This window comes from Balaenoptera musculus, chromosome 18 (assembly GCF_009873245.2).
Source record: "Balaenoptera musculus isolate JJ_BM4_2016_0621 chromosome 18, mBalMus1.pri.v3, whole genome shotgun sequence".
Lineage (NCBI taxonomy): Eukaryota > Metazoa > Chordata > Mammalia > Artiodactyla > Balaenopteridae > Balaenoptera > Balaenoptera musculus.
In genome coordinates this window covers 76,216,842-76,243,725 of record NC_045802.1, presented here as the reverse complement: position 1 = coordinate 76,243,725, position 26,884 = coordinate 76,216,842, and the positions used below count along the sequence as shown (strand labels likewise).

The following is a 26,884-nucleotide window of genomic DNA, read 5'->3' as shown; positions in this document are numbered from 1 at the left end:
CTAAAACATTCTAATCTTATATTAAAAAAGATATCTACATTCAGTAATGGTAACAGTGGAGGCAAAAATCCTCACCCTGAATGAGATCGTGCAGGTAATATTCTAAGAAAGCTTCCCTCCTTCCGGTGGTAACACAGGCTGAACACTGATGGAAAGAACTAAGTCCGAACCCCAGAGAATTCTGGGTGTGGCTCTCATCAGACCGTTTTGGGGATGCACCAATCACATTATTTTATATCAGATTATAACAGAAACGTCTGAGGCTCACGGATGTAGTCTTTGAAAACCATGCACATATTGTTAACAGGATTGTGACTTAACTCCTAGAAAAACTAACACTGCATTTAAGGCTCTGGGAAGAGATTGTGTAGAAATAAGGGTCATCCTTCCGCTTTCTGGGGAAGCAGGGCTAGAAAAACGTGTAAGAATTGGGGGAAACAGGTGGATGAACACACTTTGGAATCACTTATGTGTCAGTAACAAATGTAAGACTTGAAAATAAAAGTCACGCCCACCGTGTAAAGGCACTGCCATGTGCTAGGCGCTCCAACCCATCTTTCAGTGCCCAAACTCGATGGTCATTCATGTACCAGTATCTCCATTTTGTACCCAAAGAAAGAGAAGCTCAGTGAGGCTGAGAAAATTCCTCCAGGTAAACACAACCAATGAACGGTAGAGCGGGGATTCAGATCTCTGCCCTTATGAGGCCAAACTCTACCTTCCAGCCACGTAGATGCGATCTGTAGCTCTCCAGAGAGCGGATCACAACAGGGAAGGTGCAGGGAAGCATATTTGGGATCAATATGAGGATGACCTTTCTAACAACGAGCACAGGCTGTAAACAGATCTGGCATCTCATGGGAGAGAGTCAGCTCCCGGTACCCAGGCAGGTTCAAGAAACAGGATGGCCCCTGCTCAGGGATGCGCTGACAGATGAGGGGCAGCAATTCTGATTTGATGCTAGGATGCGTCCCTTCTCATTTGAAGTTTCTATGGTTAGAAGGAGTTGCTTGGATTATAGGAAGAGCTATAATTGTAGGGAAAACCAACGTGGGTAACAAAGACACTTTATTCTCCTCTGTAAGGGGGGATCATCCTATACAATATTAAGTGCTTTAAAATATTCCCTGGCTATAGGAGAATAAATGTGTGGGTATCTATACATGTTTAGGATATTCACTTAGATGCCTTTACTCGATTAGAAGATGGAAAGGCGAACACAACTTTCCACAATTATGGCTTCAGAGGCAAATAATATGCAGACGTCTAAAATGCTCAAGGCTTTTTCTCAGATGGCAGTACTAAGTGTTTAGTTACTTCGGAATGCAGTGTATTAAGATAACTGTAAAAACAGTCATGCTGAACTAATCTAAAAGAGAAAAAAATTAAACAGCTAAAGGTACAATCAGACTCCCGGGAATCAAAAATGTGGAATAAAATGTAGAAATTTTAGCCATGTGACAGGCACAGCGAGAGAGAGAAGCAGAAGGCCTGTTCTCTGTTCATTTGCTCATTCCTGTTACATTAAAAAAAATCCAGACATTGACAATGGGAGGGTATATTTAAGATGTTTAATCTCTTGGAATAAAGGGAAGATTAATGAGGACATGCCAGACTTCTGACCTCCAACTACAGCAGGACTATTCATTGGATCCACGTAGACCTGGGAATCCACTGTCCTGTGTCCAGACCCTGTTTTCCCACACTTTGCACTAGCAATCTTTGAAAATTTTAAAAAAAAATTAATACTAGTTGCTAAAACATGGTACCTTTACTAAGAGACAATTAATACAAATAAATTTGGCACAAATAGATAATTAATACTTGTCTCTTTCTGACAATTTCATGCAGGATAAAATGAAGGTATATACTCAGATGGAAACTTCTGTTGGGAATAATTTGAAATTGAAATGATTACATTTAAGACTGAGCTGTAACTACAGCTTTCTGCCACCCAATATTTACAAAGAAAAAAATGAGAACTCTTGAAAAACTGGAAATGACCCCAGATGATATAAATTCTGAGTGAATTTCACACTAGCAAAAAGGACTGAAGCAATGATTCTAAGAGATGTAAAAATAAAAATCAATAATTAATGCTTTGCATTTAAGAGCTTGTAATTTAAAAAAAAAAAATGCTTTTACAGCCATTATTTCATTTATGCAATAGGAAATTGTGGGTTTTATCCACTTTTTAAAAACCATTCTCAATTTTTATCATTAGAGGTGAAGAAAGAACTACAGTTCTGCTAATTTCTTCTGTGTCAGGTCCATAGGGCACAGCGACTTAACATTTGTAACCAACCAGAGGAGACATTACTAGCGGGCACCCCTGATGGAAGACAGGGTACGCAGCCTTCTAATTACATGTAGGAAAATTTCCAGGAGAAAGCGATACCCCGCTCCATGTATGTATAACGCGGTATTAAATGGAATTCTCAGTTGGCTCCACAGCCCAGGGGGTAGAGCGGTGGTCTTGTAAAGGGGACTCTCCCCATCCCACTTTCAGCCTGCGGCTGCAAATGCAGATTCTGATTCAGGAGTTCTGGGGCAGGGCCTGAGACTCTGCATTTCTAACCAGCTCCCAGGGCATGCCTGGACTGACCACACAGAAAGGAATTGCAAAGGCAACAGTCAAAAGGAGACTTGTGAGCCCAGCCCTTCCCTACACTGATGAGTGACAGAGGCCAGAGTACCCTAACCCAGAGAGAAGCGAGGATTGCATAGATCTGCCCTCACCCGAGGCCCCCCCCACCGCCCCTGAACACCACGCTGGTGAAAGTGGCCTCGGGGGACCAGCCAGAGAACCTGCCACATGGTCTGGAGTTTGGAGGACACGGTGGCCTGGGAGGCCGACGCTGCCAGGGGCTGAATGCAGGGCGGCTCTACGGGGAGAGGCTCATTTGTCAGGGTCCCCAACTGTGCTTCTTGGCCACCAGACCTCGTTTATCAAGACACAGATGCCTGCCAGGGGTCATTTAAAGAGACTTCCTCTTGGAGAGCGCCCAGGCCCACAGGCAGTGTCAATGGGGACTTCCAAGTGACGTCCAAAGGAGAGATTTCGCGGTTCCCAGGTGGGTAGCACAGGTGAGGGCTGAAAGGAGCCCACATATGCAGAGAGCCTGTTAACCCCTGCCTGCCTGCTGGCCAGAGAAACCCCAGGCCAGGTCACATGGGTGTGGGTCGGACTGAGGGGCGGCCCTGTCCCCTTACTTATTCCCTCCCCCCGGAGGGCACCTAAGAAGGTCAAAAGTCAGAATCTCATTCCAAGTTAAATCGTCCCTCTCGGCTCCCACCTGGGGTGGGAGCCGAGAGGGACGATTTAACTTGGAATGAGATTCTGACTTTTGACCTTCACGTGGACGGGACTTGCTAAATTCTGAACCGAGTCTGTTTGAGGAACTAGCATATGGCAGGACTTTTTATCGTCAGAAAACGATGGGACCTGTCAGAGATTTCAGCCAGGGGTGTGCCTGAAGGAATCCCCCAGGGGCTCGCATAGACAGAGGCTTGAACAGGATAAGGCAGTTTTCCGCGTTCTCTGAGATGCACTTGTTTTTAATAGTTTCAGATACATTACAGAGCTAAGCTCATCACGGCTGCTTCCACCAAAAGTTAGCCTGTAGATTAATTTCTCCCCTTTTTACCTTTCTTTAGAGATATATAATACAATTAAACTATTAAGCAAATTAAAATTAAAAATCTATTAAGTTTGTATGTTTCATGTGAGGCATAGTTATGATTTTTAAAATGTACCTATTTTCGACAGTCACTTGGGTTTTGATAGAAAAAAACAATTCTAAATGGACTCTCAAAGTTAACATGAAATAGATGCTATCTGCTATCAAAGATAACAGTCCAAATATTATTATCCCTTCACAGAGGAAAAATAGTCAAGCATTTATCCAAGGCATACATGGAATTACTTAAAAGGTGGTTTGGCTAATTGGCTGTGGCAGTCCTCCAAACTCTAGCATACCAAGGGCGCTGACTGGCGTGGCCTAGGAATCTGGCTCCAGATCTGCACCCAAGTGTCACATGGGTTGGTTTTTTTTTCCCACTGTGGGTTCAAAGGCACACTCTTCTTGTCCTGTGCTTCTTGGAGGATCAGCAAGCATGAATATTTTCAAGGTGAGGGATGCATAAATTACAAGGTATGTATATCCCCTCTTCCAAATTATGACTTAGGTGAAAATTTGATGCAGAATTACAGATAGAATGATCATGAAATAAAGCATGAGCTGTGTCTGCATACTCTGATCTAGAGACAAGTAAATAGCAAACTTAGCTACAGTGCTTCTGAAACCCCTGAAATCTATTTATTTGCCTGAAGGTAGCGCCATGGATGGATGGGCATAGAGCCATGGCAGGGTCCACTATAATGTAGGTTCCCTTAACATTTAAACGTGGGGGTTCACTAACTGATTTTGTATTTTCCGACTCATCAAAGTTCAGAAATGTCACTGAACTGTTACTGTGAAGTGTGTAACTGTTACCTTTTTGGCAGGTGATAATTTTTCTCTGCAGCTGTAGGCACAAATCATTTAGCTGGTTGGCATGCCAGTATTTCAGAAATACTTTTCGAACACCAATCTAAAACGCAAACAGCAGGGAAACATTTAACAGCATGAAGATGCCAAAATAACAACGGGAAAATAATCAGGCAAGAGGTTTTTCCAGAAAAGGATTAGAAGAAGCAAAGCGAACAAAAGTAATTCCAGTACATCTTCCATATTCTTGTAACACTTTTACATTTCGTCAGAATCCCCAAGCTTTTGGTCTAGTAAGTATGTTTGCTGTGTGTATACATTGTCACTAACGTTTGCAAATACCCATACACCACAGCTGTTGTGGTTGCCCCCTGCAGCGCAAAGGGAAAACACGGGCCTTGACTCTTTATTGGAAGATACAACCGTTCCCATGAATGAATTCCCAAATCCCAGAGCTAAACCCTTATCTTTATTTTATGATCCTTTTCTTTCCGCAACTCAAAGCAGGGAGGTTGCGTCTGTGAAAAAGGAAAAGTGAACAAACAAAAAGACCAAAAACAAAAACAACTTAAACGTGATGCACAAAACTGTTTCATTTCAATGATTTTTTTTCGACTACACCATATGTTATTATAAATCAAATGTTTATACAACTGCAATGATAGAACCGCAGCACAAAAGTAAAAAGTCTTCACATCGTCATCTCTGAGCAGTAATCTGCTAGATGCCTGCCTAAACAGTAGCTATACAATGAACATCCTTGTCTAGAATTTTAAAAAAGGAATTTCAGCATGTTACTGAATCAGTTTCTACTAAAAGCTCTGGTGGTATGCAAGCCAGTCCAAATGTTCCGCTATTGATGAGAAGAGCTGCCAAAGAAAGTTCTGAAAAACACATAACAATAAGCCATAACCATGCGTTTTCAAAATCATTTTCTGGTGTGTTGTGCTTATTTTCTAAGAATTCACAGAACTGTGGTAGGGGTAAGAAATGCCCTTCACAATGGAAATGCTCAGAGTCTCTTGGGGGAGCAGACGTAAATAATTGCAGAAGAGCCTGGGAAATACTAACAGGAAGAGCTGTGGACACACAGAGGTGATATCCTGTTAGATACGGAAAAAATACAGCTCAGGCAAACCTTGTGATATGTTCATAGTCATCTTCTTAGCACTTGAGACAAACACCATGAAGATGAGAGACCAACACATGTGCTCCCAAGCATGGGCCGCGGACACTAAAATGCTGACACCACCCCTTACCGCCGCAGCCTGTGTCAGACGTCAAAGGGACACCCGAAGCTGGCACATTTATACACACCATGAGGTACCAAAAAGGCTGACGGGTCAGACTTGTCATTAGAATGCTTTGGCCAGAGGTAGCTTATGAAGCTTTTCACATGGAAACGGAGTTTACTCCGAACATATTTTGTCACTTCCCATCTTATGTAGCTCTCCCCTTAGCCAAGATTTGTCGTCTTAATGAAGCATGCAGTTTTGCAAGAGACTGAGACTCAAATCTTGCATTATGGCAGTCGGGCTAGCCACTTGGATGGACAGGACAAGCCCTCAACTGCTCTCCTGTTTCACAGGCCCCTGGTTGACTAGATGTCCTTCTTCATTTAGTGTTCTTTAAATTGGTTGAGATTTGAGGCAGGCACTTGAATGGGTGGCCACAGAGAATTGTCACTTTTCCCCCCCACTGTAGTGCCATTCTCTCTCCCTAGTTATTTTCCATAATTCATAGAGTTTTTTTTTTTTTTTTTTCTTCCCAACTGCTGACTGATTTTGGCAGTCAACAGGAAGAACAGTTGGTACTGTCTGCGAGCACCACAGAGCAAAGCTGTGAGGCAGGCTTTGGGAAGGAGGGAGCACGTCATCTCTCTGTTCATTGTCGACTGTGGTATGCAACTCACTGCAGGAAACTCAATCCCCAAAGCAAAATTCATGCAAACTTGGGTTCCAAAATGAAACTCCCAGAGAGTTATAGGCAGCAATACTACAGAACGGGTAGAATCAGTAATGACCACTCGTGGAGAACGAACATATGGAGGCAGCGCACCATGGAGACAAGACCTCCGGATGGAGGTGGAGGAGCTGGATTCTAGTTCTACTCCCTTAATTCAATGGAGACCCCGGGCAGGAAGACAGCTGGAAGGGATGACTAAGACCTCTTCTAGCGACATTTCTTTTTTTTTGGTTTTGGATTGGATTATGATTTATTTTTACTCCTTACCCTGTTCTTTTTTTTTTTTTTAATCAACTGTTTTATTTTATTTTTAAAATTTTTATTGGAGTATAGTTGCTTTACAATGTTTGTATTAGTTTCTACTGTACAGCAAAGTGAATCAGCTATATGTATACATATATCCCCTCTTTTTTGGATTTCCTTCCCATTTAGGTCACCAAAGAGCACTGAGTAGAGTTCCCTGTGCTATACAGTAGGTTCTCATTAGTTATCTATTTTATACATAGTATCAATAGTGTATATGTATCAATCCCAATCTCCCAATTCATCCCACCAACAACCCTTTTCCCCTCGGTATGCATACATTTGTTCTCTATGTCTGTGTCTCTATTTCTGCTTTGCAAATAAGATCATCTAGTGACATTTCTAACAGCCGTTCCAAAAATCAAAGTAGGTTTATCTTGAGAATTGTGCTAGATTTGGGGATATAAAAATTTTCCAGGGATGATGGGAAAAGATGAATGTGGGACAGAAAAACTAGGCAAGGAACAGAAGACGACAAACCATCCTGAGGTGCAGCCGTGTGGAGAGTGATGAGGGAAGAGGCTACACATGTAACCGGTGGCCACATTGTGAAGAATAGACATTTTCCTGTGAACACTGGGTATACACTAGAAGATTTAAAGAGGATCCCGTCTAACTTTTATAAAAATAATTTTAGAAACTGTATTCAAAATTTATAAAGTTCCTGCTTGAAAGTGGCCGGAGAATGCATTGTTGGGCTTGGCTGTGAGCGGGACAGTATAATGAAATCAATGATTTGGGTTTGGAAGATTCTACAACTGTTGCTTGTCTGTTGGCCAACCTCTATTTATCTTTTACTCCACCTCCAGGAGTGGATTTTTGATATCCTTTTCTCCACGTCCAGTAGGGCTTGGGTGACCTTCATTTGTGTTCCCACAGCACCCTATGAATGATTCTTTGTTTCACTTATTCACAATGGCATTAGGTATTTGCCATTGCACATGTATATTTACATCTCCTGAAGAATATGAATTCTTGCACTTCACAAGTGGTGGGGTTGTGGGGAAGGTGGATTCAGATTAGAAACAGAAGACAAGGAATTCTGAGGTCTTAGGATAAGATGAGTCACAGAGACAGATGATAATGTCCTCAAGGATGAAAAGAAGGTATGATGGGCAATGAACACATAAGCCAGGCCTGGAAGTCATTCATCAAGCTGGAAATAAGTCCTGGAACTCAGCAGGTGACAGGATAAACCATGGAGGGAATAAAAGAAAAAAACATAAGACAGAATGCTGGGGGCATGATTCAGCTGCACCCCTCTCCTCCACCAAGACAAGGAAGATGAGAAAAAGTGAAACCTCGTAGTGGAGTATTTTCAGGAAATAGGCAGTTTTCAGGTCACATAGGAAAGCTAAATTTGAAGGGAAGTAAACATGGATGAAATGGATTTTCTCACAATGATTAGAAATTTCATAAGACTCAAGAGTGGGTAGTTAAGAAGTGGTCTGAGTGTTTCACATGGCAGATCTGCCTGTCAGGCCAGACTCGGAGGCAGCAAAAAAGGAGGTGTTGCTGGGATCCACGGTTTGGGATTACGAGGAGAGGATGGCAATGTGAGTCACAGGACACGTGCGAGGGAAGGTGGGATGCTAGACAGGCAGACACAGGGAAGGTGGGAGCCAGAGGACGGGGCCGCTCCCAAGCTCCTTGTGAGATTCTGGTGTGGTTACGCTCATGGAAATTCTCCCTGCACAGGTAAAGCCAAGGGCTTTGTGAGTGAGGAGGGCTTCTGGGTTTCTGATTCAGTGGGAGGAGGGGAGGAAGGGAGTCTGAATCCACACTGCCAGTGTCCTGCTAAGACACAGCTGAAGACTTTGTGGAAATGGCTGGGTATCGTACTACCATCGCATTCGGATGATTTAAAAAAAAATTTTATTTAGCTATTTGGGTTTACTTTACAGTTATCCAACAGGTAGAGTCATTCATTCATTCTTTATTTTTATTGCTTACCACATGACTTATCTCACCTATATCTGGAGGTGCTCGCTAGAAATTTTAGCATGTTTGGCTGTGCTGGTCTTTTAGTAAATGTTTCTTTCTCCTTAAAGAATGAAATTAGCTATTTAGTAGTATTTCGGATTCCTTCCTCAGAAACCATTCTGAATAATACATTTTAGTCCTTATGGCCTCTACTCTCACTGATACCATGGATTAGCGGGACATAAATCTAGGAATCTATCTTCATCAGGAAAACCCAGACAAGCTCCCAAAATTTTCAAGGATTTACATTGTCTATTAATGACACTGACTAGGAGAAAAGTGTTGGCCATTTTAATTTTGTCTCTGTGATGAATTCATGTACAGTTTCTCTGTAATCAGTGCCTTAGTATGCTATATCAAATCCAACAAATTAAGATTCATCGGAATGAGACCAAATGTTCAGATCACCTACATTCTTGATTTTGGCTGCATTCTCTTATAAAAAGATGCTCTCATAACCAGAGAAAAGGAGAGGTTGACACGTTCTCCTACTGAGTCCTCTGCTTCTGTGCTCCCTAGACGCAGGGTGCAACTCCTAGATGCATCGTCTCCTATGTGAGATGAAAATGTTAACGTCCTTCTGACTCCTGTAAAAGTAAACCACCTGTGAACTAGAGTCATCGCTATTTTTATTAGAAAACCATTAGGTTTTTTGTTTTTTTTTTTTTCTTCTTTGAAGTGACAGATTTTAAAAGATTACACACAATTGTCATCGAGGACTTCGAAAGTTTCAATCACCGCTACAGTTTCCAGGGATTGTTTTAGAGGCGTAGGCTGTGGGAGCACAGACAAGGGCTGGATGGGCGGTTGCCATGGAGCGCAGGCGGCCTGGACGCTGCAGTAGAGAGGGGTGTGGAGGGCACCTGTGAGGCTCCTCCCCTGCCGCTCCTTTCCTTCATCAGCTTCACTGATTACTGCTTTCAATCACAGAGGCGCAGACGCAGAGGAGGGCTGCCCTTCTTGGGAGCGTAAAGGGACCCACACTTCCCGTTCCCATGGCAGGAAGTGCACATCACCGGCCTCACCTTTTTAGGGACGTCCCCCATCTGACCACCCCTCGCTGATTGGCAGCCCACGGGCAGAACTATCTTCAGAGTGATCTTTCTAAACATCCATCTCGCTGTGTTACTTCCATGCTTAAAATTATTTAATAGCAGGCCATGATTTTCAGGATAACGCTCAAACTCTTTTGAAAGGTTTGTTAGACTTTCTGTAGTAAGATCCCTTTTCAACGCATTCAAGTTTATCTATTCTCAAACTATATCGTAGTTCTTACTGTTCCAAAATGGGAACTTGTTTTTATCCTCTGGCTTAGCGTATACTGTTTATTTGTCTTCATCTCTCTCTAAATCATCTACTTGATAAGCCCCTGTTCATCCTTCAAAACACAGATGGCTTCATGAACTCTCAGTCTAGTGTATACTTTATAACAATGAATTCATTACAGTAGTGTGTCTATGTCACTAATGTACCTTGTAGATAGCTCTAGAATACCACTGAATTCCCGGTTTTGTCATTATTGGTATACCTGTCTGAATGTTCAACTTGACTGTGAAGTATTTGTGGACTAGAATAATGTTGGAAAAATATAAAGGTCATAGTTTAGACATATTGGGTGAAGGAAAGTAGATGGAATGACAAAATGGAAAAAAGCAGAATTTCAAAGAAAGTGATTTTAATGGACACGAGCTACAACATGAACTCAGATATTTATTTCAAATAAATGAATCTTTAAAAAATTATATCTGTTTAAACTATATGAATTCATTCATTTTATAAAAATGCATCTCATGCAGTTCAAGAAACAAAGATGTTAAATTTCATATTTCTGGTGCCATCACATTCTGGTATAATTGTAAACCAAAATCTAGGACCTATTTCATCCTCTAATTCTTTACCTACTCTTGGACTCACCTTGCCCACTGCCTCCAATTTATTAATATTCCAGAAACCTTCCATGGTTTTATACTGCCTCTAAGCTAAAATGCATACTTTAGGGCTTAGCATTCAAAGCCCTCCATAATATGATCTCTATTAATCTCTGAAGATCTAACACATTTCACTCCTCTAAAAGAGATGCTATTGACTGTTATTCTAACTTCCCACATACTCCCTGAGAGCAGAAAGCAATTCAAGGCTTGCGCAGACAGTATCAAGGGCCTACAGCATCTGAGCACAGAGTTCTTACTGAATGGTGTCACCGCTGCTGCCATTGTTATGTTAGATGCTATCTCATATGTCTCGTACGTATTGTATGTCATATTATTGGAAGGTTTTTATTAATAATTACCTCATATAATTACCAGATTATATTTTAATGAGAAATAGTTTATTGTGGATGCTTATATTTTAGCTGCAAAATGCTTTATGCTTGTTATTACAGACAAAAAATGATTCTTTAAAAATTTCAATCTCCTTTGCTCTAAAAACATTAAGCATTGTTCAAACAAATACTTCCCATTTAAAGACAAGATATATCATAGCTAGATTAAAAATAGTCAACTTCTTTTACTGTAATATTAGAATTTCAAAAAATGCCCTGGTATCTATCTCTTAAAGTGCCCTACCAATGTCAATCTGTTCAGTTTTTAAAATAGCTTTATTGGCAATCATAAGAACAACACACTTTTTTATGTGTTTTGATGTCTGGTTCTCTCTCCCATCAGACTTGTTTTTCTTCCTGCTGATCTGAGAATGTCACTGTGTTCCTTTAAAACACAGATCTTTCTCCTCTTTACCATGCAGAGCACTTTCTGTACCTACCAGGTAATCTCTTTCAAACAGAAGCAGCCTCCCAAACCCCAGCATTTCCACAGGCACGCTATGGACAGTCCTTAACACATCTCTGGTTATTTATCATTTTCACGTAGTACTTAGGTGCACTGTATCTTATATCTTTTCCTGGTTTTCCTGTCTCACATTTATTCACCCACCTATCCTACCATCTGTCTGTCTCATCCATCTATTCACTCACCATTCATCCATCCACCCATCTGTCCCTCCATCCATCCCCCATCCCTCCATCCTTCTACCCATCCCTCTATCCATCCCTCCATCCTTCCATCAATCCCTTCATCCATCCTTCCATCCCTCCATCCCTCCATCCTTCCACCCATCCCTCCATCCATACTTCCATCCTTCCATCCTTCCATCCATCTACCCATCTGTCCCTACATTCCTCCATCCATCCTTCCATCCCTCCATCCATCCTTCCATTCCTCATCCATCCTTCCATTCCTCCATCCCCCCCTTCATTCCTCCATCCTTCCATCCATCCCTCCATCCTTCTATCTATCCACCCCTCCATCCCTCCAGTCATAAATCAAACATGTGCCTAGGGCCTTCCTAATACCAGGCACTGTGCCAGCCTCTAGGACCACAGGGATGGACAGAATCTGCTTTATCCTTTGAGGAAGCTCAGTAAAACAACCATTTAACTAAAAGCCATCTTTTCCAGGCTGAATTCACATATTTCCCCCGTTTGCTTCTTGGATTCCTTAAGTTTCTACAGAAGACCACTATTTTGCATATTTATATTTATTAATAATACTTCAAGATTTTACATTTTCATGGTGGCTTTGAAAAACTACTAAATATAAATATTCTAATGTTCAGTCTGGCTCTGAATGTACTTTTAAACATCCTCAAAGGATACATTTGTACTAAAATACAAGTTCTTTTCTCTTTGTTATAAATAGACTATTCTTGAAGTTTAACTTCAACGCAGAAAAGATAATTACAGCTACACACATCTAAAAGAGTACTGTATCTTCTGGTATTTGAAGAAAGTGGTTTGGCTCGAATTACATATAATTACAGGTTAAGAAAAATTAATTACTCTCACCTAGAACAGTATGACCTGTACAGCAAGCGGTGATGAATAAAAACTACTATTTTGTGCTTACGAGTGAATTACGCACTATGTGATCCTATGTATTATTTCATTATGGAAATCGTACCAATATGGTCAAGAGTGCTTAACAGAAAAAACAGATCTCTTCATCCCATAGCGACACATTGTGAAAAGCAAACCAGTGCCAAACCCAGACGAGGCTGATTAGCTCCAAAATCACAGAGGGAAGTGCACTGGATAAGTTAATGGATTCATTGAAGGAGCACCTTTAGTCTGTCTTTTTAACAAAACGGGCTCAATAATGTCAATAATATTCACCTGCCCTGTGGAATGTGACGTCATAAATGATTAACAGCAGCGTAAACACCATCAGAGCCGTTGTCCTCACCAGGGTGTGTACAGACACCGACTCAGGGAGCATTGCCACCACCAGCAACAGCCACGTTACTGTCATTTACGTACTTTGAGGTTTGCTTTACTTCTAAAAATAGGAATCCTCATAGACCTTCATCCTGATCATGTGATCTTATATTGTTCTTCTTTAAGAGTATTTTTAGATTTTTAGATTTTTAAAAAATTACCTAGCTTTCCTAATGTTCTGTGGTGTGTTCATGTTTGCTTAGAGACTCATCTATGTTTATTTTTGTGAACTGTCTTCTGCTTTCAACTCCAAGAGGGCCAGGTCCTTTCCATCTTTTTTTTATAATTTTTATTGGAGTAGAGTTGATTTACAATGCTGCGTTAGTTTCAGGTGTACAGCAAAGCGAGTCAGTTACACATATACATATATCCACTCTTTTTTTAGATTCTTTTCCTGTATAGGCCATTACAGAGTATTGAGTAGAGTTCCCTGTGCTATACAGTAGGTCCTTATTAGTTATCTATTTTATATATAGTAGTGTGTATATGTCAATCCCAATCTCCCAATTTATACCTCCCCCTCCTTTTCCCCCCTGGTAACCATAAGTTTGTTTTCTACATCTGTGACTCTATCTCTGTTTTGTAAATAAGTTCATTTGTACCTTTTTTTTTTTTTTTTAGATTCCACATATAAGCAATATCATATGGTCTTTTCCATCTTTTGGAGCTCCACACCTATTTTGTGCAGCAAATTCACACCTGCACATAAGAGCTTACAATGGAATATTACTTAGCCATAAAAAGAAATGAAATTGAGTTATTTGTAGTGAGGTGGATGGAGTTAGAGTCTGTCATACAGAGTGAAGTAAGTCAGAAAGAGAAAAACAAATACAGTATGCTAACACATATATATGGAATCTAAGGAAAAAAAAAAAAGGTCATGAAGAACCTAGTGGTAAGACGGGAATAAAGACACAGACCTACTAGAGAATGGACTTGAGGATATGGGGAAGGGGAAGGGTAAGCTGTGACAAAGTGAGAGAGTGGCATGGACATATATACACTACCAAACGTAAAATAGATAGCTAGTGGGAAGCAACCGCATAGCACAGGTAGATCAGCTCGGTGCTTTGGGACCACCTAGAGGGGTGGGATAGGGAGGGTGGGAGGGAGGGAGATGCAAGAGGGAGGAGATATGGGGTTATATGTATATGTATAACTGATTCACTTTGTTATAAAGCAGAAACTAACACACCATTGTAAAGCAATTATACTCCAATAAAGATGATAAAAAAAAAAAAAGAGCTTGAGCATATTCCTGACCTAAACTTATGTGCTGGTTTTAAAAGAGAGTTCACTTTTTGAGTCAGTTAAATATGATAAGACTGTTGATTGAAGGTCCCTGTGAGGTTCCGTCCCTTCTCCGCCTCAGCTACCCTCTCTGTCCATCTACCCCTGCTCTGTCTCATGTAGGTTACCACCTTAAGTTTACTGCCTGGCTTCCCAGCTCTAGTCTTGCTTTCCAATGATATGTTTTTTCATGTTTAAAGCCTAAATCAGATCATGTTGACACCCTCCTTAAAGCTCATCCATGGCTTCACGTTGAACTTGAAGTAGAACGCTGTGCTTTGCTCATACAAGTCCCCCTGTGTCCCTCCAAGCATCCATTCTCAGCAAGGTGGATTCTGCCTCAGAGGGTGACATTGGCTCCTGATGGGCAAAACCCCCCTTAGCTATGACAAGATTTGTGGCATACAACAGGTGCTTAATAAGGGCTTATTGAATGACGACATCAATCTGGAGTGGGGAAGACTAGGCTGACGCAGGAGAGATGGACCTGGATCAGGCATAGGCAGGACCACCATTCTTTCAGTAGTTGTCAAGAGCCAAGCCTGTCCAGGAAGATTGATCCTTGAGGGGCCACAAACCATCGTAACAGCTAAGATTGTGTCCCCCAGTCCTATTCTCTCATTCATTTTTTTCCATGCAGGGGAGCGACAGTGAAATAACAAAGGCTGAGAAACACTGCCCCACAGTGTGGTCTCTCTCTCCTTGTCACCGGTGGGTGTTCGGGGCTCCACCATCCTGCTCCCATCAGCTTTCTTCTCTTGGGCTGCCCTCCCCTCGGGACAGCACAGAGGGCTCCCGCCCCACACTGCTTCCTGCCCCATCACGTGACCGGTTCCTTTCCAGCCCTCAGGTCTCCGCCTGAACGTGGTGGCTGTGGAGATGCCCGTTATGATCCCCGCCCACCTGAGCTAGGGACCCTGGGATTCGCCATCACGGTGTCCACCCTGGTTCCCTCCCAGTGAGGAGTTACAGGATCCTAACCTGTAATTATTTATTCGTTTACTGCTCATGGTACACCCTCCCATCCCCCCCCAGACTAGACTGTAAGACCCCTGTGAGGGGGACAGGCCATTCCTCCTTAACATTGCATCACAACTGCCTGTGGAATTTCAGGACACAAACGGTGCTCAGTAAGGCTTGTTGACCTGGAGTTAGAAGAAAGTAGATTGATTCCTAAGACCTGAAAATTGCATTAGCCATAGGCATACCCTGTTCTCATTTAGCAATGGTTGAGTGCCAGATATTACACTAAGCCTTTTGCTTAATGAGGCTGAGAGGGAAAACATAAAATGACTTTAAAAAAGAAACTATCACACATATCAGCCAGACTCGATTGTGGATACTTTCCTTTCCGAAAGAAACGTGATAATAGGTAGGAGGTTCGTTCGTTCATTCATTTAACAAACACTGGTTGTCTACTATGACCCAGACTCCAGGAGATGTGATCGTGAAACACACACACACACACACGTGTGTGTGAAAATATATAAGAAAAAAAGAGATGTAATATTTATCCTCAATAAAGTTCAGAGTGAAAAGGGAGACACACTGTCCAAGAATCAAACATCTGTAATGTTATTTTTAAATACTGAGTGAATATGCACCAAGAGTTTGGAGTAATTATCTTTAGGAAGTTCAGTTGTGGGTGATCTATATTTTCTTCTCTAATTTTCAAGTTTCTTATAAAGATTGGACACTATAACAAAATTATATTCATATATATGTGTATATGTACGTGTTTAGTACATGAGAAAAAAGGAAACACATATACGTGCATATATATAGTACTTCCCAGTCACAATGAACATAGTACCAAGAGGTACTCTTAGATCCCTAATTTTTATTATTTTCAACATTAATAATGCCAGAGAAAGAGGAGGAATATGAGAGAAAGAGTAATTTTATAGGCTATTTTCTAGCTTGAACTTATGGTTGATTTATGAAGTGCCCCTCGAGTAATAAAACAAAGGCTATAAACCATTAATTTATTGTGCTAATAAGAGCCAAGGGCCCTGATACAATGGTCTCGTCTTCAAAGATGTAAAGAAAGTGGAGCATGTTTAAAACTTTTAACAGTTTCCTGCTTTTACTTTTATTATCTTTTCTCTACTGGACTATTTTGGATTAATGAAATAATCACTCCTTCATCCAATGATTTTATTTAATGTTGTGTTAATCTTGCAATTCTTAGTACTGTCAGAGTGAATCCTTCCAAGGCCGTATATTTTAGAGAGACATGCAGTGGAATGTAGGCCATGCCTTACATGAGAAGATATAAGGAATGAAGATTACATTAGAGGATGATGATGAAGAAAATAATTATTGTAATTGTTTTTTAATTAAATAATTTATGTTTTTGGCCATGCCACTTGGCATGTGGGATCTTAGTTCCCTGACCAGGGATCAAACCTGTGCCCCCTGCAGTGGTAGCGCCAGGGAAGGCCTGTAATTGTTTCTGTTAGTGAATAAGCACAAACAGGAAACGTATATTTCATTGACTGTGGAGTCTGCCCTTTGTTACTTCCTTCAGAGCCTCTCTTCCTTTCTCTCTCTCTCACGCACACAAGGAGTAGGAATCATATCAGGTGGGTAGTTGAGATCAAGTTAAAGTTCTAACTGCGTTTCTTACTTCCTGTCTGTACCATCTTGAGCGAGTCACCGGCAGCCTTCCCGTGTCTGACCCCCCATTCGTACAGCCTTAGAGGAAACGTGAAGTCCCTCTCAGGTTATCATCGAAATTTCTCCTTCCACGCTGTCCTGCAACAGGTGTCACACAGGACACTCTGCTTGTCCGCAAAGCTCCTCTCACCCCAAAGTTCTAGAAAAGTCTGGAACAACAGTGCAACCTATCCCTGTGGAAGCCTTGCTAAGTGGGGGTCAGCCATCCCCCAGCCCGGCTCCCCCTGGGCCCTACCAGTGCTGGGGGCCGCACGGCACCCCTGGCACCCGTGAACGGGCTCTAACAGATTTGTTTCTCTCTTCGTCACCCTCCAGATGGCTTTAAAATGAATATAGCATTCAAATAACTACACAGAAGAAAGCATCCTCTAACCAGTTGATTCATATAAAATGTGTGAAAATCAGATGATACCATTTATTTTTCCACTTAGAATTAGTTTCAAAAGTTTTCCCTTTATATAAATGACATAACATGGCAAAACAAGCATGTTTCACGTGAGCCGAAGTGCCTGCCGGTCGCTGGTCTATGGCTGGGGGAAATCAGGGCAGAAAGTGTTTGATTAAATGTACACAGTCTGGAGGGATTATTTTTAAAGTTACCTTTTAAAGTGGGACTGAATTAAAAATGTATATATTTAAATAAATGAAATACCTGAATAATTTAAAAAACACCAAATAGTAGAAGGTTAATAACTAGCAGCTTAACTTAACTTGTTTTCAAGCTGTTTAGATTTTTTTTTCACCACAAACGAAGTACTCCATGGACTCTTTGTCTCATAAAGAAAAATACCTCTGGTGAGACAGAATACAGTCCTGGAAGGCAGTCATGTAGAGTCCACTCAAATCATTTCAAGAACCTTCTATTTCTTTTTGAGCAACTTAAATTCTGCCTTGAAATAAGGATAAAGCTCTGATTCGTCCAGCATATTTTTTAAATATGTCATTTCATCAGCATGAACAAGAAACCATCACCAAACAGGATGCTTTTCCAGCCATCACTACCTCATGATTTTTCTTCACTTTTCGTCAAATTAAAACCCCCTTCTGTTAAAGCAGTGAGGCTGAGTATGTAAAGGGAGTAATGGCCTGAGTGAGTCTGCCCAAACTTGTGGGGACCAGTTCGAATCCTGTGAAGATGCCTTTGAGAAGAAAGGGCCGGTGGTGTAAATTATGCAACAAGTTAATTATTTTTTGGAAACAAAAATGCTTTAGGGAAAGCACGGTCAGTGTGATTTACCATTTTTTTCATAAAAGCTTAAAATAATTAAGCTGACCCTACACAATATTCCACTTAAACTGTACTTAGGGAGTGGCTACAAATTTTAAAAGTCATTTGTAATTACAGGAGTAATGCATAGATACATGTACCTTCTAAACATAGATACAAGCTAAAAATTCCATTTGATTCTCATTCCAAAACCATTCCCCAGATATTAGTACTGTTAGGTTTCTGTGAATTGTTCCAGGTTTTAAAAATTCGTGTACGTCTGTGTATACTCGTCTCTAAACTATAGCGTAGGTTTGGTGGCTTCTTATGGACACAGACTCATTTGTTGGCCCTGCGAATCTGCACAGAGTGTCTTCCTGCATCTTTCCGTCACCGGTGCTGGAGACACAGCAGCAAACCGGGCAGCCGCGGCCTCCTCGGATGGTGGAGGACAGACAGGCAGCAACTTGGTCGAAGGTGGGCAACCTCAGGAGGGAGGACAAACGGAGGACAGGGAGGGGGGGACTTGGTCGCGAGCAAAGCTGGCAACCTGCACGCTTTAGCAGGGCTGTTCTCCACCTGCCTTCGCCCGAGGGGTGAACACGAGGCGAGCGTCCCCTAGACTCGCATCTGCACTGAGAATCGTCGCCACGCCTGCTGTTTCCTCCGGATGCCCGGAGCATCTAGGTCTCCGCTCTCAGACTAGAGCTGACATTAAACACTGGACAGAGTCAAACGCTTCTTCCCTTGAGTCCAATTCCTTCTTTTCTCCCTTTCTCTTTCTCCTCCTTTTCTTTGCAAAATGCAGTCAGGACCTAGCCTCCAAAAGCCCTGGCTGCTGAAGGGTCAGTGGGCTGACGGTTGCATAAGAAACATTCCGATCAGAATCGCCAGCAATGGGAAGCAGCCGGCTTGTTTTTCCTGCATCTACTGGGCGAATCAGAAACAGAAAAAAGACACTAACTACAGGAAGCAATCTGCTCTGACTCATAAACGAACCTACCAGAGCCTCTGATCGAAGCTCAGGCCGGGATGCATAATCCATGCCTTTCAAGTTCTGTAGTCTGAGGAAAGGGACTTTAGGTGCCTACATGAAAAGATACAGATCGAGGCGAGTGCAGTGGAAAGAACACAGCACAGAAGACCCGGGTCTGGTCCCAGCAAAGGGGCCTCCCCACCGAAACGAAATATTCGCCGCGCCTTGTATTTTGATCCGTATGCCTCGCTCTAAGACGACCTCCTCATGTCTGAAATGAGGTCATTCCTGTTCACTGCCTACCTTCCTTCTTCTGCATGGAACTGTTATAGGGCTTAACTCAAATAAAGCAAACAAAACAGAACAAAAAAACCCTATAAATAGTTGTAACAAATTCCAAGGATGAGAGGAATCGTTACTTATGAAATATCAGGATTTCCAGTGCCTCACGTACTGACTCCAAACCCACGGCTACATAAACAATAAACAGCACACATGGATTGGTAAACAAACGCACAACACTGAAGGGAAGACGTCTCTCCTCGTCTGAAACAGAAGGAAATCCTGGTGTTCAGCACCACTGATGGAATCGCTGTAACGTGCAAAAGAACAGGAACAACGGGGCTAGACTCCCGCTACTGATGCTGCAGAGGCTTTCCTGCACAGGCTCTGATCAGTGTCTGGGAGAAAGGAAGCAATCTCACAAGATCCCCAAGACCCATCAGAGCCACAATTAAAGGATCCTATTTTTAGCTAAGAGAACTGAATTTCTAGCTAACACTCTACGCAGATTCACGCAGCAAAGGATGACTCCAAGCCCTTTATGTTCTAGCATCGTTTCTAAACAACTTGGAGAAGAATAGCTATTAATCTCACGCTAACCACTCACAGCCAGAGGATGAACACGGGCGGCTTCCCAGAAACGTACGTTGGACTCAGCAGTTTGAGGATAAGGCTGCCCATACAAGAACCGTCCGTTAGGACCTGCTGCTGCTTCAAACAGCTCCTATTTAACCCTCGTCCTCATTAACCTCCCAGAAGAGAGTGGTAACAACTCTGCCTGTAACTATCACCGCATTTCGAACAAATGCTTTGTTTCTGAAACTGAGGGGTCTGCCTTTCTAGGTCAGAAATGAATAATTTTTTTAAAAAATTCATTTGCTGTTTGACTAGCACAAGAGTGAAACGTGAATAAGCTTTATTTCTGTGAAGTCAATGACTTGTCTTATAGCATAAAGTATATGAAAGGTTACATCTTAGAGAAGCTGGAGAAAGCTCTCTTTCCTAACTATTCAATAGGGAACGCATAAGCAAACATGATCAGCAATTGAATACATTGCTTTTTTCTCTTTGTCTTGTATTTTTGGCCTCCTTTGGGGAGATAAAGAGTGCGGGAAAATAAACTAGTGTAATGAAATGGGAACTCTTCCGCATTTTTTATTTTGATGCACTTTTTCAAAGTCCCAATGTATGTGGGATTCAGTGTCATACCGTCCCCAGCTGCACTGTCAAGTGTCCCAGCACACGTGGACGAGGGACAGCTGCCAGCCTGCGGTGGGTTGCTCCCCACCACCCTGCCGCCTCGGGTCTCACCTCACACTCTACACAGGTGTCTCGGAGGAACGATGGCTGGTCAGGTGTTATGGTCCCTGCCAGTCGCTCTCTCAGTGGAAGAATTCTCCCAGATTCCCTCACTTCGTCTCGACAAGTCAACCTTCTTTCTCAACATTAATAAAGTAAATTATTCTTATCTGTGTTTTTTTTAAGAACAAAATGCAACGAGAAAATCTTCGTGTTCTATATTCAGGAAACACTACTGTTCAGGTACTGGCTTAAAAGTTCTGACAATGAGTCAGTTGAAATAACTTCGCCGCCTACAGGCTTGTTGAACAATTCTGCATGTGAGCCCACATCTTATGCCACTGACTGCAGCGGGGCTAGCTGACATCACTCTGTGTTAGCAAGTCCTCTTTCCTCCTTTTTTTATCCAGTCTTTTGGCACGAATGTGCGTTCATGCCTACTACCGACTGTGTGAGCGCCCTCCTTCAGACCGCTATTTAAAGCTTAACTCCATTATTAGGTAGAAAAAGGAAAGAACAGGGGAAAGGATCATCAAGAAAGAGGTTGGGTGGCACAGACGACGAAAACGTTACTCACCGATGCTAAAATGCGAGGTTCTTATTTCTTCATCAGAGACGGATAAGGGTGTTCGCGTCAATCCAGGATTCAATACCTGTCTGACCCACACGGGGCCCCTTTCAGACACATCAGCAATTCTGAACCTTCTCTTCATGTCATTTCTGCACTAAAGTACTCTTTTCTGGCCTCATCAACTATCATCCATTTTCACTTGAAGATGCTCTATCTCCCTCTCATTTTTAAAGAATGAGATTTATGTCTGCTTTCCAGTAATGGTTATGTTTTGAAAAAGCTATTGGCCACCAAGCTCTCTGCCACCAATGCACTTTCAGACGTTTTGTACCTAGGAACTTGCAATAATTCGTGGTGTCACGGACTCTATTCTGTTTCCTGTTATTGCTCTAACATTACCTTCTCAGTTCGTTTACTTTTCAAATTCCTCTTTCTCTTCCTAACCCTAGTCACGGTGGCATTCTGAGTTGCTTCAGGGATTAAACAAAATCCAAACTGTGCCCTTGTGTCTCTGGGGAGCATCTCCCTGCTATTCCGTCTCCTGTTCCTTCCTCCTTCTGGGAGCCTGGTTATCCCTCAAGCAGACCCCTGGGCTCTTCCAATCCCCCCCGTTTTGGCTCCTCTGACTTCTGCTCTCTTTTAGACACTCCAGAAAGCTCTGGTACCAGCACTGGGGTCTGGGATGTGGGCACACTTAGTGGGGTTTACCGACTTCTCCCCACGCTGTAAACAGAGGCTCTGAGCTTCCTTCATCCTGGGTTTGCTGACAAAACTGGTGAATCAGAAGGACTGATATGTTTCCAGGGACTACACTTGGCATCTCTCTTTGCCAAACACATCACAGCAGTTTCTTTTTGCCAGTGAGACGGGGGCAGCTCCCCGTGGGGACTCGGCTCACCTACTGGAAACGCTAACTGCTCTGGTAGGAGCTTGTAGGTCACCCACCTGCCAGCCTGGTAACGGGCACTGCTGCAGAGCCAGCCGGCATCTCTCCTCGGCCGGCAGCATCCTCTTGTCGTCCGGGAGGGTCTCGGCCAAGGGCTTATACCTGCAAAGAGCAGTGGAGACGGGAAAGCCATGACTGAATTGGTCATCAAAGGATTATCTTCAACAGGGTTGCCTTTGTTACCCTGTTTCTGAAACTTTTCCCATTCTTACTTTATCCCACGCGCCCCCAAATCTCCATCCATTGTGCATTTCACATTGGACCACTAGGAAACAGTCCTTATCCTTTACAAGGAAAATGATTTTAAAAGGAACCAAATATATCTCTCAATCCTGTAATGTATCTTTAATATTATCAGGAGTGATGCAAACCCTTTATCAAAAGAAACTTCGAAGAGGAAGAATATGAATCTATTAGTTCTCATTTAAATTTTTAGAATACTCTTAAAATACACCTTTTAAGGTATTCCAACATTCTCTGTTAGTGTTTGAGAGTGAATCTAGAGGTAGTTAGTATCTGTAATAAAGGGACGCCAAAACACCCAAAAGTTTTATTTAAGTGAGAGGTAGAGAAGCTTCCTCCCCATTGAGTAGATACTGAGTATTTTAAATCTTCTAGAAGGACATTTTATTTTTGGAAAGTTCCTCAGAATAATTAAATTTCACTCTTTGGCTGAAATTCATGACTATATAAAGTTTTCCTATGGGTTTCTAAAAAAAATGCCTTTCAAAATTATATGACCCATTAAAAAAAAATCTATGTGAAATTTTCATTTGCACTTAACGGCATTTAGCCTGACATGAAGCCAAACCACATTAGGAGGAGGAGGCGGAGGAGAAGGGGGAAGAGGGGGAGGGGGAAGGGGAAGAGGGGGAGGGGGAGAGACAGGGGAAGCAAGAAAAAAATCTAACTGCATCTGGTGTGTTTATGATCCTCACGTTGGGCTGCTCTGGGAACTCAATGGTGATAATTAAATCACCTAAGTTTTCTGTTATTTTCTGTAAAATAGATTAGCTTTTCATCTAAAGTTTGTTGCAGCAAATTTGGCATCTTCTCAAATGAGTCCTTTGTTTCCTGAGGGCATCTAAGGAAGGCGCTGTGTCGCCTACACACCCGGTTCACCACCCCCATCCAGCCGAGCACTGAGAGGGCTGGACGTGTCCCACTGGCGGCCACCGCGCTTCTTTATTTCTGTAAGTGCAGTAGAGAAGCGAGGTTGGAGGGGAAAGCGCAGCAGGAACTGTGGGCCGGGGTATAACATAAATACTGAGAAAATACACCTGTGTGACTTTTTCAGTAGCAGACTTTCACTTCCCCTCTAAAATCCTTTTAGCATTGTCACCGAAAACTTACGGTATCATTTGTCCTGGATTGAGAGTTGTCATGATATCGCTAGCCATGAGTCAGACAAAATAAATACGGCTTCATCAGCAACACCCTCCCTTCTCACACATAGATTTTCGCTCATGTATCAACTCAGGGCACAGGAGGGGGTAAAAATAGCAAGCAACGGAGACTGAACATGAATTGTAGTGCTAGAGGCACGGCTCTGAAAAATCTTGCTCATCATTTTGATCACACCGAATGGTCTGAAATGATCTATGGATGATGGAAGTATTCAGTGATTTTTTTTTTTTTTTTTTTTTTTTTTGATAAGAGGCAAGAACATGATTTTCTACCCAGCAGTGTGCGGAAGGCCGGGAACCGGGAGGAGAGTGTACGGGGGCAGTGGAGGGACCACCTGAAGGTGATGGGCATCCCCAAGAGATGCTGGTACATGACATCAGAGCATCCGTGGGCAAACAGGGATTATGTGTTATAATGTGTAAGTGGTTCAAAGGTGATAACTGATGTAACCGTGCAATGTGTCTGAATAGGAGAGAAACTGGATTGGGGATCTAAACCCAGATTCAGGTTCCAGCTTTGCAGCAAATTTGCTGTGAGGCCCTTGGCAAAGCACCGAGCGGGTAATCTTCCCCTCTCTCAGTACCGCACATGTGTGTGACCCAAATTCTATGTTCTGTTATAAACAATAATTTAATTTTTATCTGTCCTCAGAGTGTGCAAGCTTCCCCAGGGCTCGGGGTCATCTCTGCACATCCCATGGTGTCTGCTCGATTGCCGATGCGTGTAGAAAGTATGCATAAATGAAGAAATTGGGCTGGGGGGGTGGAGGATGGGGAATGACACTTCTCGAGCACCGAATGAGTGCAGGGGACTTTTCAGAAGTCACCTCGCACACTCCTCCAAGATGCAGGGGGCTTGGATGATAATCTCCTTTTGATGGTGAGAAGTTGGTGGTCACAGAAATTAAGTCATTTGCCCAAGTTCACACAGATGATGTTGAATTGTGTCTCCCCAAAAGAAACGTGAACGTGACCTGACTTGGGAATAGGGTGTTTGAAGATGTAATGCTGTTAAGAGGAGGTCAGTAGGGTGGGCCTTAATTCCACAGGACTGGTGTCCTTATAAGAAGAGAAAATGCCATGTAAACACAGAGACACAGGGAGGACACCACGTGACGATGGAGGTGACGCAGCTGTAAGGACTGCGGGGCCACCACCCGAAGACGAGAGAGGCAAGGAAGGAGTCCACCCAGAGTCTCAGAGGGTCAGGGCCCGGGTGATGCCCTGATTTTGGACTTCTGGCCTCCAGAACTGTGAGAAGTACATCTGCGTTGTTCGCAGTCCCCCGGTTTGTGGTGCTTTGTGAGGGCAGCCCTAGGGACCTGACACAGATGGTGAAAGGGTCTGGGATTGAACTTGGGGCAGCCTGACTCTGGAGGCAATGTCTCCACCACCATCGCTCCGGCCGAGGCGGGAAGGAAGCAGCCCTGGCCCCAGATGGTTCCAGAGTGAAAAGAGACGAGGTTGAGCATCAAAGTCCCAAACGGCGAAACACACAGTAACCACCAGCCTACGGGACATGCAGAGCTAAGAGCTCTTGGTTCTCTGACCTTTGGGTGACTGAGCTCTTCTTCAGCAGTAAACTAAACTCATAATGACATACAGACTCATTCAAACACTCAGGAAAATCAGCGCGTTTCCACCACTTACCCAGAGTCACACAATGAAATGAAATCACTCAAATTATCTTCTCATTCTTTTATAATTGTCTCATTCTGGAACTTTGCTAATTATCACCAAGAAGTGAATTGACATAATTCAAGTATCTGAATACAGTATTAACAAGTCAGAACAAAAAATCTTAACACTTGGTGCCTTTTTTTCTCATTTTATATTGTTCTTTTGACACCTAAAATGGTATAATTCTGACATTTCAACCGAAAAGACAAAGACGTCATCTTCGACAGGGTGAGGTACTCTATTTTAGTGTAATTAAAAACATCTTGTCTTTTGGAATGTGAGTGTCATCTCTGGGTGGTGTCACGGGCCCATCACTGCACTGAAGGATGATCTCATAGAAACTTCAATTTCAGACCAAATGGAAATAACCAGCCCGAGCCTGGAGCTGCACACGGCCCTCAGAGTGCTGGTGTGACTGGAGAAGCGACTTCTTTGCTCTCATTCCCCACACCCTCCTGGCCTCTGTTGCCCACGAGGTGGTCACCTCCACCCACTGAAGATTCCCTGTCCTCAGGCTGACACCTGCCCTGCGTCCCAGATAAACCAGCCGACTCTAAGAAGTCAACATTAACTCTCCCAGCTGACTCACTCTTGTCTCATCCTGGTTTGGGATGAGGGGCATGATTGGCATCTAGTTCCACATCCAGAATCTGGGTCCTGTGGCTCACTCACTCGGGCTCATTGAATCAATCAACCAATATTGACTGAGCACAAAATAGATACTGGGAATGCAGCAGGAAACAAAACAGCTCCTTATACCCCTTACATCCCATGACGGAGAGAGAGATAACAGAAATGTAAATGAGGACGGATGTCAGATACTACAAGAGAGATGGAGAAAAATAAAGCAGGGAAGGTTTCAGGGTGAGCAGATACCTGCTGGTGAGGAAGGAGGCATGGCTCTCTCTGGGGAACAGGGATCCAAACTGAGGGCATGAGGTCTGGAAGCCTGGAGTGGGATGGTACCTGCTTAGGGAATCAAGGAAGCAGGCATGGCTGGAGCAGAAAAGGGGGAGGAAAGATGGAGGAGGTGGACCCACAGAGGTATCCACACAGGGTGAGGACGAAGACCCCACCGGTGACTCCAAGGACTTTGGCTTTGACTCTGAGAGTTCTGGGAAGCAAGGCTTTGAGCAGACGAGTCACATCACTTGACATTTAAAGAACTGTCACAGCTGTGAGGCTGAGAGCAGGCAGAGGGAACAAGCAGGGGGCTGGGGAGACCCTCTGGATGCTCTTCCCACAGCCCAGGATGGAAGCAACGGGAATGGTAGGAATTGGTTGAACTCTGTCCACATTTGAGGCAGATGCAATAGGATTTCCCAGTGCACTGATGCGGATGTGAAGGGAAGAGAGCATGACGTCAAGTTTCTTGACCTAGGAGACTGAGGATGAAGTTGACATTTACTGAGATGGAGTAGTCTGGCAAGAGTAGTTATTTCCCTGGGCCAATGCTGCATAAACAGAAGGAAACAGTCAGTGCAACTCAGGAGAACCAGAAACGGGGAGTGGAGGTGAAACTCCCAAAGGAGCT

At 43.0% G+C, this 26,884-nt stretch overlaps 1 protein-coding gene across 1 annotated transcript in view; it reads right to left on the bottom strand.

Moving 5' to 3' along the window:
- Nucleotides 1–26,884, bottom strand: part of MYO16 (myosin XVI) — a 543,552-nt gene that overhangs the window by 72,846 nt on the left and 443,822 nt on the right. The window contains exons 28-29 of the mRNA XM_036831092.1: nucleotides 22,264–22,366; nucleotides 4,497–4,593 (exon numbers count right to left, since the gene is read on the bottom strand). Of these exons, the coding sequence (XP_036686987.1) occupies nucleotides 4,497–4,593; nucleotides 22,264–22,366 (200 nt within the window). The remainder of the gene's footprint in view (nucleotides 1–4,496; nucleotides 4,594–22,263; nucleotides 22,367–26,884) is intronic.